The 12,852-nt window shown below is 39.3% G+C and overlaps 1 protein-coding gene across 3 annotated transcripts; it reads right to left on the bottom strand.

The window, feature by feature from the left end:
• Positions 1 to 6,859: 6,859 nt before the first annotated feature.
• On the bottom strand, positions 6,860 to 10,863 carry LOC148030615 (cytochrome P450 709B1-like). Of its 3 annotated transcripts, none has more exons than XM_087686961.1 (5): positions 10,213 to 10,863; positions 9,606 to 9,829; positions 8,697 to 8,863; positions 8,059 to 8,452; positions 6,860 to 7,938 (listed from the first exon to the last, which is right to left on the bottom strand). In XM_087686961.1, exons 1-5 carry the CDS (start codon positions 10,517 to 10,519, stop codon positions 7,483 to 7,485), a joined length of 1,548 nt encoding a protein of 515 aa, XP_087543087.1. In that variant the 5' UTR covers positions 10,520 to 10,863; the 3' UTR covers positions 6,860 to 7,482. The 3 variants fall into 3 exon arrangements, with proteins under 3 accessions (XP_087543087.1, XP_087543085.1, XP_087543086.1); XM_087686959.1 differs by having other exon boundaries at positions 6,861 to 7,938; positions 8,607 to 8,863; positions 10,213 to 10,862; XM_087686960.1 differs by having other exon boundaries at positions 6,862 to 7,938; positions 8,619 to 8,863; positions 10,213 to 10,862.
• Positions 10,864 to 12,852: the final 1,989 nt, after the last annotated feature.

Genomic DNA, 12,852 nt, shown 5'->3' with positions numbered 1-12,852 from the left:
GCTATTTTGTAATTTGGGCTATTATTTGAGCTTGAAGATGATTAATACATAAAATACATGCTTTGTGGAGCGCTCACAGAAGGCATGGGGGGAGATTGCACCCAATTGGTCTCTTGTTCATGTCATGCATGCTTTTTACCTGGAGTTTTGTGCAAAAAGTAGAGTTCTTTTCTTCTTGGGGACCTTCCGGCATTCACTACGCAAGCATTCAGCATCCGATCTGCGCACCAAGTTGATGGAGAATTATATGTTTCACCTAAACCTTGTACAGTACTTGCATGTACAAGAAAACACCTACATGAATCCCTTTTAACAAAAATACTTGCATGAATCCCTTTTAGCAAAAAATATGTAGATAACTGCATGAATAGAAGCAATACAAAACAAGGCCAATTTACCTATAAGCTAATTTGTTGAAGATAAGATTGAATCATTGCTAATCAAAACCCATTGCAAATGATGGACATAAGAAAACATCAATCCCATCAAATATAAAAGTCACTAATTAAATGAATAAATTTTGGTACCATAAAATATGGTAGATTTACCTGTAAATTGAGCTACAGAATCTCTGCTCTACCTTATGTTAAGTGCTGCAACAACAATTGATCCTTAAGTTTGAACTAGCATCAAACCCTATTGTAAAGATAGTAGAAAAGGGATAATGCAGAGAGGAAGAAAGAGAGAGTTTGTGTGAGTACACGGGAGAGAGATAGAGATGAGAACCTATGCAAATTTTCCCAAATTGATCTCTGCAAAAGAATATTTTGCAAGTTAGTATTTACATGAATGTATAGTGAAAAAATAGTAGAAAAGAGGAAACATAGACAGAGAAAGAGAGAGACAAGCACTTATGCAATGTAACCCAAAATGATCTCTGCAACAAAACAACAAGGGTTAGAACTAACATTGTGTCACCCAAAGTGATATCACCAAAAAAAAAAACAAACAGAGAGAGAGATTAACACCTTTGTCTCTTGCTCCAAATAAACTCTCCAATAAAATAACAATTAGAACCAACATAAAATTCTATTGAAAACACAACATAAAAGAGAAACAACACATAGAGAGAGGGGGAAAAGAAATGAGAGAGAGATGAGCACCTCTGTCTCCTGCCCCAAATAACCTCTGCAATAAAACAACAACAACAGTAAGAAATGACATCAAACACTATTGGAAAAATAGCAAACAAGAGATGCAAAGAGAGATGGGCACTTGTGTTTTGCCCAAAATCTAGAGCTGCATGGAGAAGAAAGTGCATAGGTAAGCAGAATCCTCAAAACCCTAATTACTCTCTGCACGGAGCTTCAATGGAGACGAAAATTCACGAGTATAGAGAAGAGAGGGAAAGTAGTCTGTTGCTCAACTTTTGGGTCAAACTGATTTCGTGAGAGGAAAACCGAAATTGAAAATTTTCCAAAAAAAGGGGGGAAATACAAGTTGAGAGAAACTCAAATTTTATGTACTATTCATTCTTCCTTTTTTTAATCCCCCACTACCCCTTTTTTTAATAGAATATCCAAGATTTGGAGAGAGAAGATTCACCCTCCATGGATGTCAACATCTACCCTTCCTATTGGACAATCCAAAAGGCCCACTTAAACTATATTATTTTTAAGGGCCCATTTGTGAGTTCATTTTTTTCCTAATGTATTTTGATAAATTTAAAGAATGGCCAAGACTCATTGAGAATGAAACATGCAAAATTATAAAGGAATTGAGAATAGATGGTGATGGTGGGAGTTCAACTCAAAAGAATTTGAATCATTTTGAAAGAACAAATGGATTAAGCATAAGTGATGATGTTGTTGTGTGAGTAGTGCAACGAGAAAACTCTAGACACAACCTAAAAAGAGACAACAAAGGAGTGCTAGTAAGGGTTAGTGTCTTGGTAGTAAGCTCAAATTGTGCAAGTCAAAAAAGTGACCCCATGTCCACCACCCAACCATCCAACAAGATAATAAAGTACACTAACCATGGAAAGTGACTTATCATAATGTCTCAAGAAGACCACATCCTATACATAGAAAATTTATAAAGGACAAAGTGCATCATCACATCCATCTAGTGTTAAGCAGCACAATGTAACCACTAGGAATCATGAAACATTCCAATGTACTAGGCATTGAAGCACTTGTTCATAAAGAGATGGATAGTCATGATCGCTTCCAAAATTATCTTGCATGAAAGATAGGACATGCTGAAAAACACCGATCTAGAGCATGGCAACTATGAAGGTTGAAAGATAAAGACCATATTCATAATGACATAGATTAGATAGACCAACTGTTACTCAAGTGAATTAGGTTTCAAGATGGAATCTTGGACTCATAAACACAATATCGAGTATGATAGTGACTATGACTGAAAGAACAAAGTACAATTGTATTCCATCATTAAATGATAAGAAGGTACATCACTTTATAGGCTCATGATAGTTCCCTTTTTCTCCACTATGCATATGGGATTTAGGACATCTCTTCCTGGAGCATACATCATTTGTCATGTATTTCAACAAGATATGGTGTCTAACAATATTTTCTTCTCATCTAGAGGGTCTTTAGCACCAAGGTCATAGCAATACAATATCATTTCATAAGAAAAATCCAAAAGATTGAAATATGTAAATGCAACACCAACATATTATGAGTACCATGAGATGTCTACAAGAAGCCAAGAGAATACAAGATCCATGTAGGCAACCATATCATTAACCATTGTATTCATACGTGCTACTTAAAAAATACTTGTAGGGCCATAAAGTTGTCTATAGGGATATATTAAAAGTGTAAATACAAGAGCTTCCAAAAGAGAGCCAAAAGATTATTTTGTAGCAATGAAGGGGTTCTTCTATGTTAAAGTAAAAGTCGATAGGAGATGCAATGGAATTAGAGAGCATAACCTTTATGCAAGACTAAATCATCAACCTCATGACACCTCCTCTTGATAAACATGTTGTTGCCTCCTCTATAAGCACTTACCTATCATGTGGCAATGGATCCTTTGCCATTCATGAAGATGATGATATAAAACTCTCTTAATCAGAGCCCCTACTCATGAGCTTACATCCTCCCCTCAAGAACACTCAGGGTTTCTACTTGTTTTGATGCTCAACATCCCTCTCTTTTGTGATTATAGTAGTTGGCCTTCGAACTACATGCTTGGAGTCTCCCTTGATCTAACATGGAGTGAACCAAACTCCACAAATAATGACTTCAAAATGATAAGTGTTGTTTTGAATGTTGTCCCTTCCGTCTCTTTTCCTATCCTAGAATGCGATGTACCTCAAAAACCAATGAGAAAAAGATGGTTCTCTACACCTCCCAACTTGGATAATAGTTTTGTCTTTCTAAACAATGATGGCATTCCTCATAGAAGCTTGATGCAATTTAGAGGACTGTGACCACACATTGGTATTTCATAGAATGTTTTGGATGAATAGCCACCTTTCATGAGACAGATCGAGCTCCAATTATCCTCCCTCCTTTGGTAAATTAGGCGTACTTGATGAAATACCTATTATATTGAAGTTGGTTCCCCATAATCAACCTTGCCCTCTCTCTCTTTGAGGATGATGGATCAATTTGCATTAATTTCACTTCTAGTCCTTGTGATTGCCAATGATGATAATGGTCCCTAAAATATGCTACTCGCTTTGGTTGAGCAACGACCTCTCCATGAATAAATGACCAACTTGATAAAGAGGAACACTGGCATTAGTAAATCTAGGCTCTACAATATAACATGTTCCATGCACTAATGGATTTCCATTCCTCCTCTTTATTCTAGAAGATTCCCTTACCTTTATAGGATCATTGTCCAACTACTTTGATTCCAATGTGCCTGCTTGCATGCTAGCCTCCTCATGTAACCTCCCTTTATTACAATATATTTTTTTGATAAGATTGCAAGGCCTCATGCTTAATGGTTGCCTTTCATGATAGGCTTGAGGCACTTGGATGATGTTCTTTTTGTTATTATAGCCACAATCCTTAGTCTTACTTTGTATAGGCTTTTCCTTTTGCCATTTACAACCTTAAAAACATACCCTTGGCCATGGCCAACCTACTAGGACTTTGTTGCAAATTTGGATATAGAGCTTTCTTCTAATGAGCTTTTGTACATAGACATACATATAAAAAGAAACTTTTTTATGTTTATTTTTTAGCATACTTGCATGTAGTATCCTTACATCACCTTAGGGAAGTTTTTGGCTTATTTATAATGGACATAGCCTTGCCAAAAAACACATAACAATGTCTCATCCACCTCAATAGAATCGTATTATTGAATGCTAAAATTACACCATTGTGGAAATGAGAAGGTGGATGTTTAAGCATAAGGAACTAAACCAGTCTTAGGCCAAGCCAATAATATTTCATTGTACATTCTCAATCATAGTTATATAAAAGCTCTCAAGGGAAAAACTCCTCAGGAGGTTTATACTAATAAGAAACCATTTGTCTCACACTTCAAAACATTTGGATGTGAATGTTATACACATCTTCTAAAGGACAAGAGTCTAATGAAAGAGGCTAAGAGCAAAGAGAAAATGACTAGAAGAGAGAGAAAGAGAGGTAGAAGAGGAGAGAGAAAGATAAGAAACTAAAGAAAGAAAGGGAGGAAGGCATAGAAGCTAGGAAGAAGTTGAAGACTCAATTCTTGATTATACTTGGATGCCCTAAACTGGTTCTCTTGCACCTCTTATACCTCAATTAGTGTGACTAGGTATGTAGCCTCTGCTTCCCGTGCATCTCACTTGTTACACTCCATCTCAATCCTGAAAAGCCTTTTTCCTAAAAGACAAAACACAACTAGAGGGATTGGCCATAGTGGCTAGTGATTGGTGTTATAGAATACTACTCTAATCAGCATTACAAAGAGATAATTTGATGGATGAGAGCTCAAATCCAAGGATAATTAGGGCATGAGGGTATGTATAGCAAGCATGCATGCCTTGGATATGCGCACAAGGGAATAGGGCCACCCATTCAGTTTAGATGATGGCATTGTGGGTATCATGTGGTCCACCATAGGCCTAGTGAGATGAATCTATCATAAGTTTCAATAGGCTACTCCATATGGGGCATGCCATATGTCAAAATGTAGCTTATAATGAGCACTTTCAGTTAATGTACAAATTTTTTGTTGTAATTAATGCAATTATAAAAAAATTCTAAAATAAAGTGCAATTTGCATGCATTTTTGGGTCAAAACAAGGCAAAATTATCTAATGCTCAACCCATTGGGCCTCTTTTAAGTGAGAAAACTATTCTGAGATAGTGGTTGAAAACCAAGATGCCTTTTAGAGCTCTACATCTTGCCGCTCCTCTAGTAAGGCTTTCAATGCTCAGTTCTTAGCTACTTTTGAGAAGTGATATGTATTTTCCTTATTCAAGTATAAGCCAAAGATCTCTGAGAATTTCTTAAACTCCCATTTGAGTTGTTGTGCTGTAATTAGCTAAAAATTAGCATTATCATGAAATTCTTCTGAATGGATGAGCTCTCCATGCATAAAAAACTCCATGTAGAGCTCCATAGCAAATTTTTCGAAGTGTTTTAGCTAGTCATAACCCAAGACAACATTAATGGGGCCCATATCTAATGCAATCAGATTCACTAATGCCATATAGTTTTGAGCCAAGAATAGGGAAACCTTGGAGTATACATGTGTGTTGATTTCTTCTTCCGTTGGTCACTTAAACTTTTAAGGGGGTGTTATAATTTTGTAGGAGTGCATTTTAGCTTACCTATGGTTGATTTATTGACAAAACTATATGTCCTACCACTATGCACTAGGATAAATGCATGCTTTCCATCGATTTTCTCTCGAGTGTGCGCAATGTGCTGGGGATCCTAGAGCCTATCCATGGATTCATAGAGATGGACCAAAGGGAAGTGGCAGCTTCATGGGTGTTGTAGAAGTGATCAAGTAAATATCACGAGATGGGAAAGTGCACAGGTCAAAGGGAAATCCATCCTTTGGATCATAGTACTATTCTAGGTCCAAGTCCTCTACATATTCCTCATTTTCAATACATACAAAGTTATTTGCAATCCTCTAAGCTTGTGATTCCTTCTCTTCATTAATTTGGTAATCCTCCATAATATACAGGTTGTAAACTTTGATCTTGGCTATTTTATAGGGGCATTTTGCAGCATGGCCCATTGTGTACTTATCTCCACACATAAAACATAAGTCTTTCTTTTCTATCCTTCACAACATCTGGGGGAATGAGTTTTTGGCTACTTTGACCACTCAGGGATGAAGCATTTTGAGGCCTATTTTTAGCATACTTATCCTCATCATTAGAGCTAAGTGCTATCTCAAAAGTGCCAATTATCTTTCAGCATGAAAGGGGCGATAAGTAGGGATTTTGGGGTTGTTGCTAGGCATGGGATTTTGTCGAGAAACACCACCATATTGGCTCGAGCTCATTGGAGTGTATGGCTATCCAAAACCTTGCTGAAAATCCTCATTTTTATGATACTTTCTTGCATATCTTTTAGCCAATTCCATTGCATCAAATAAGGTAGAAGGATTTTGAGCCATTACATTAGTTGCAATAAGCTACTCTCTAACCCATAGATGTACATGTGCAATTTTGTGTCATCACTAATGCTCTCAACATACATGGTTAAGTTCATAAACTGATTTATGTATTCCCTTACTGTGAGATTGCATTGGTTAAGTTAGTACCATCATCTAGGCAATTGCCACTTTTCCATGAGGGATACACTGACTTGAACCATGTATCTTAAAGTCTTTCCAATTACTAAACTAGTGATTCTCATGACTAATATAGCACCACCATGTGCAGACAAGCCCTACCAAATGGAGAGAAGTAAATATAATTTTTTGATCATGGGCCATTGAGTGGGTAAATATTCAAATATATGGTCAATTTAAAAGTCCATTCTTCCAAGTTAGATGGGGAGGATGATTGCCCATTGTACTTGGTAAGAATAATCTTGTCCTTGAGATGATACTCAATAAACAAAATGAGATGTTTTAATTGAAAAGTATGTATAACTATTTACATATATCAAGTTACTATACTTACCGATGCAAATGAACATCATCTCATGAGCCAAGTTCAAGTCACATGTGTGGCCATGTTCCAAAATCGTGAGTGCACATCAGCGGCCACGCAGTTAGCCCAATGGAGGGGAGGAACAATGTTCATAGAAAACCCGTCCTTTAGTGTATTTCTTGCAAGCAAGATTCTCAAAAAGCATGCTGAAATTGAAGCTCGTCTTGATGAAAGTTGGCATTTTTTTTTGGCATTTTAGCTATAAAACCGATTGTTTCCCCTCCCAAAACCGACCGAGGATAAAGCATGCTCCTTTTTTTTCCATTGGATAGTGAAAAAAATTATCGTGAGCTCTCGGGAGGAAGAAATTTCGATAGCCTATTGTGTGTACTTAGAAAGTAAAGCGGGTCACGTGATGACACCTGTGACAGAGATCGGTTGACGTCACTCACGATTCCACGTGGGGTTTTGGGAATTCGAGCTTTTCGAAAACCAGGGGCATGCCATACTGAGGCTGCAGGGTGAGGACAGTGATGGGGGCATGGCGATAGGTCGGGGACAGGCGGACGCAGCGGTAGCGCTGCAGGATGCTCGACAGCACCACCTTGGCCTCCAGCATGGCGAACGTCTGCCCGATGCAGTTGCGGGGCCCCATCGAGAACGGCAGGAAGGCATGCGGCACGCTGCTCGCCTTCCCCATCCCACCCTCGAAGCGCTCAGGACGAAACTCTGATGCGTCGGGCCCCCAGAACCTCTTGTCGTGGTGCCATGCAATGATCGGCACCACTAGCACCGTCCCTGCCGGGACCACAACCTTCCCAAGCCGCAGGTCTCGAGGGGCCTTCCTCAGCATTATTGTCGCAGGAGGGTATAGCCGCAGCGTCTCATTCAACACCATGTTCACCTGCGAGCATTACGTGCATGCAGCACATAAGCTCCCCAAGCAATAACTATAGCTGAGCTGATTTGATTTGATAATTCATTCATACACAACATAAAATCTGAAGCTGCATGGTTTACTCACGACTTTTAGCTGATTTATGGACTCTGCTGATGGCAGCTCCGTCCCACAGACAGCACGCACTTCCTTTCTTGTGCGCTCCTGCCATTCGGGATGGCTTGCCAGCAGTAGAAATGTCCATGTTAGCAACGTTGATGTGGTCTCGTGTCCAGCAAAGAAGAAGTTCTTACACTCGTCGATGATCTCATCCATTCCAATACTCAGGCTCTTCTGACTTCCCTGCAACTGTCCACCATTTGCAGCAATCAGAAGCCCCAGCAGATCATTACTAATTGCACTGCTGTCTTGGCCCGTACGCATGCTTGCTTCTAACCGCTTCTCCACGAGCTGCCGAAGTTTGCTGACTATATTCCTGTTCAGCTTCCACCGATACCGATTAAACGCAGTCGGTATATATCTGTTCCAATCAAAGGATGACAAATTCTACGTCAGTCAAATCAACAAATTAATTTCCCACACCACCCCTAGCTACTCTCGAGTCTTGGCTAACCACTCTGCACTTGTCCTAAGCTTGTTGCCATTTGCTTATAACAAGATTAGGTGTTACGCACAGGTTTTCCGACCTTGAACCAGGGATGTACACGGTCCGTAATATCTTATCGATGAGAACCTGCTGCTCGTGTTGCATCTCAAAAACTTGCCTGCCGTCCGCAAAGCTGCTTCCAAACGCAGTGTGGGCAATGATGTCTGCAGTTAAGTTTCGGAATGCGTTGAATGCTTCAATCTCTAATTCCCGTTTCTCCACTTGATTGATCTCCCACTGATCCATCATGGCGGTGGTGCAAGCAGCCATAATTGGAGCCATGGCCTGCACGCGACAAGATGGTAGGTTTACATGCGATGTTAAAAATGCAACCTTATAGCATTAAGGCCTCATGCTGACAAAGTCGAGGCATTCCCAATGGCACATCCCATCCAATTTAGGCCTTGGTTCCCTTGGCTTTTGGGTTTGCAACCAGTTTTTGTAATCGCAACCCAGTGAACAATTAAGAGAGGGCAATACATTAACCGGCGAAATTTGTCTCTTTTCGAGCGCATGGCTAATAGCAATGCTTGAAAAAAATTCTGTCTTTTCGAGCACATGGCGAATAGTAATCCCACCATCAAATTTTTTAAATTTACTTTTAAAAATATTTTCGGAGGTGAGAAAATCTGTAAATCTTGGATACATATTTTCCCCTCGATCCCTCTGAATTTTAGCAAAAACAAACCTCTTATCTTCTGCAACTTGAAGGTTTTCCAAAATTTTCGAACGAAAAAGATTTATTTCGAGCACATGGCTGGCTAATAGAGCACGGTAGAGACTTTAAAGTAATCAATACATTAAACAGCAAAAGGTGATGCTTTTGAACAACCCATGTTCCAACTAATGCCAATGCCATCTAATAACCATTTCATGCTTAGAAAACATTTGAAACTTCTCAATGCAGGAGAAGCTTTCCTGGCTCGTCTGCAGTGAACTCAACCACAAATTAAAAGCCACCTTCATGTTTTCAACTTTGTACCTTGCGCCTCTCGACGAAGAAGGCTGGAGTCAACTTTATGTGTACCTTGAGCCTCTCGATGAAGAAGGCTGGAGTTATTACGCGTCGATGCTGTGCCCACTGCTCGCCTTCTAGGCTCACAAGGCCACCACCTATCAAGTCATCAGCATCAGGCCTTCTCCCTGCCTTGGTAAAATACCCGAACTTAGTCGACAAGATCTCTTTGGCCTGATCAGGCTCTGTGAGGGTAAGCCTGGGTTGCGATCCAAACCAGTACACGAAAAAGTCACCTGCTCATCCAATTAAGCCACAATACAAGATGACAAAATCAATCTTTACGAAACATGATCGAAAGAATCAGGAACTCCAAGCGCATGCAGTCAGAAATTCTTCAAGAGCTGAGACAACTGGGAACGGTTATTTGCCCAGACTATCCCCTACAAAATGAATCGAAGAAAATACGGGATACAATGAGCAATTGTCGACAACATCCTCGTCTGATTCCTACCTGCTACACAATACATAGACCTTAGTGCAGTCAACATCATGAGCTCCTGCACAGTGCAAGGTATGGCCTACCCCATGACTATCCTACGAACTGCCTGTAATTGCAGCAGCAGTGTGTATGCATAATAATATTAATAATCAGAGGGAGGGATGAAAGAGAAGTGACCGTGCAGCTTGGACCAGTGGTAGAGGTGAGGCAGAACGCGAGGGGCGATGTCGTGAGAGAGCTCCGGCATGGGGCTCGCACGTGCGCCCCGAAGGAGGGCAGAGAGCTCCGGGAGGTTGCCACGTGGGGGGAGGAAAGGCAGGCATTTGACGCCCTGGGCTTCGAAGGCTCGCTTGATGCGGAGGGGCGCGAGCCAGCAGGACTGCAGGACCTTCCAGGCGGCATACAAGAAGGCCGTGGCAGCCACCACCAGCACAGACAAGGCCACCTCCCTAATTAATATATAACCAGCGCTCCTCATCCACATGATTACAAATACTATATTCGCTGCACCCAAGCTGGGTTTATAAGAGACTAGCGGCTCTAGGCGCAGCGCTCTCTCTTTCTCTCTCTCTCTCTCTCTCTCTCTCTCAATTCATAAGCTAGGTCAGTCTAGACTCGTCGTGACACACGAGACGGGAATCCGGATCCTCATCATACCCACAGAGTGCCATCGTCCAGGCTCCCACCTCGAGGCGTCTCCTGCTGCAGCTGCCTGTATACAGAAGCTTCCAAAGGGTCTTCATGCGTAAGAATGCATTAAGCAATCGTGATTCCTCATCGCACGTTGACCCTGGTGGCACAGTGATATGAGAGCGACGCCTAGTTATGATTTGTTACATTTTTTGAAAAGAAAGAGTGGAAGAGTTTTCAATTATCAGCGCTTGTCTCGACTAATAATACGTTCATCATATGATGCATAGTTTCATTGGACCAACTCGTATATTGTACGTTCATCATATGGTGCATATGGTCATTGATCCTACTCTTATGTATGTAGAAAGATATTTAAGTAATGTACACGCAAGCAAATACAAAATAGCAATTCACCATGTGATGATAGACCTCCCACACAAGGTGCCATCTCCCAAAAAGGTGACAACCGTTCGTACTTTTGTGATGTGATAGCCCATGTATAGTTAAACTATGCCCTCCCGTATAACCATGGGGATTTAACCATACCTCCCTTATAACCATGGGGAATCTCTCAATCTCCACCAATGTGAAGAGTGGCTGTAGTAACCATGTCACATGTCACTCTCTCATTTACTAGACTGTCTTCATTGGACTTAAAAAAGACAGAGCTAGTATGACAAAAAAAAAGCAACAACTTTAATTGTTTTTCCTTACCACCATGTGCATCCAAAAGGGCCTCGTTAACTATCACCGATAACTTTCTCAGCAAAACACAATATCTCATGTGCAAGGCACATGAGTACGGTCCTATACTCCTATGCGTATGTAACTCCAAAGATATTTGAGTAACATTAACATTACTATACAACATAGATAATATCTATTTACTATATCTATAAGTGATATGATGCAAAAGATGTGAATCCAAATAAGGTCAATTTAGTTCTATAACATTTATATGTTGTCAAAAATATAATACAAGTATTGACTATCCATGTAGATCCACCAATATCTTTGAGTAGTATGACAATGGCATCATAATGACATACTAAAGAACTAACCCACAATGTGTTATGTTCTCCAAAAACAAATATGGTTACAACAAAAATCCTCTTAATTTGTAGCCAACTATTTGTTTGAAGATAGAAGAGAGCATTACAACCATGTGACTTGCAATACATAGTGAATACACATCAAGTGGTTTAGTTGGAAATGCACATGTACCATGCTTAACAATGAAAAGTTACGCAAAATTCCACCAAACATATAATTTTAAGAAATTGTGATATGTAGTAAGTATTCACATTTACAAACTATCAATTACTATCTAAAGAAATACACATTTTTTTAATGAGTTTATAGTTTTAAACTAGTTCTAAGTGCTAGAAATGTTGTAACACAATGAAATTTTTTCTCTTAAATTTTCAATTCTATATCAATTAATTAGAAATAATATGATTTCTTTACAATTCACTTTTCATCTAATGAGAAAGATTTATAGATTATAATCGAACATATAGCACATTGTGGTAAGTCTATACCTAATCAGAATAGTGATATTTGACAACATATTCATATCCTAGGAACTTCTAATTAATATAAAGAGACACATGATACAATTTATTTTTAAAAATACACACACACACACACACACTCTCTCTCTCTCTCTCTCTATTTGTATTCTATAGATAGTTGGGGAACACAAACAAGGGGGTAGTCACATGGTGTTGCTCTTACTAGGAATGGAAGTTGTTACTGAGATTAGTCAGTTCGATTCACATAGTTATTTAGAAAATATAAATGATTGTGAAGCACATACTCTTGACATAAATATACAAACTGATGTCTTCTACTCACTACAACATAATAAAGCATAGACATGCTCCATCGGTGCACATTAGTAAAGCACATTTATCTAAGTGTTTAAAATTTTGTTTGAACCCACAATCATTAAAAAGTAATTTATAAGCGTTTAAGCGCACCCATAAATGCATTGAAATTTTTCATTGTGTAGGGTATTTTAGCGTGATTGTAGTTGCACATCTTTCGAAACATCCCACTCATCGAATTTAGGAACTCTCAAAAGTAAAAAGAAGATAATGAAATAATAATAATAATAATACACATTGGGGGAAGAGAGAGAGAGAGAGAGAGAGAGAGAATCTAAGTTACAAGATACTAGAT

Source organism: Lygodium microphyllum, chromosome 10, assembly GCF_053477565.2.
Source record: "Lygodium microphyllum isolate KBCC chromosome 10, Lygodium_microphyllum_v1.1.10, whole genome shotgun sequence".
Classification (NCBI taxonomy): Eukaryota; Viridiplantae; Streptophyta; class Polypodiopsida; order Schizaeales; family Lygodiaceae; genus Lygodium; species Lygodium microphyllum.
The sequence above is the reverse complement of the archived record's forward strand: the minus strand, read 5'-3'. Positions and strand labels throughout refer to the sequence as shown.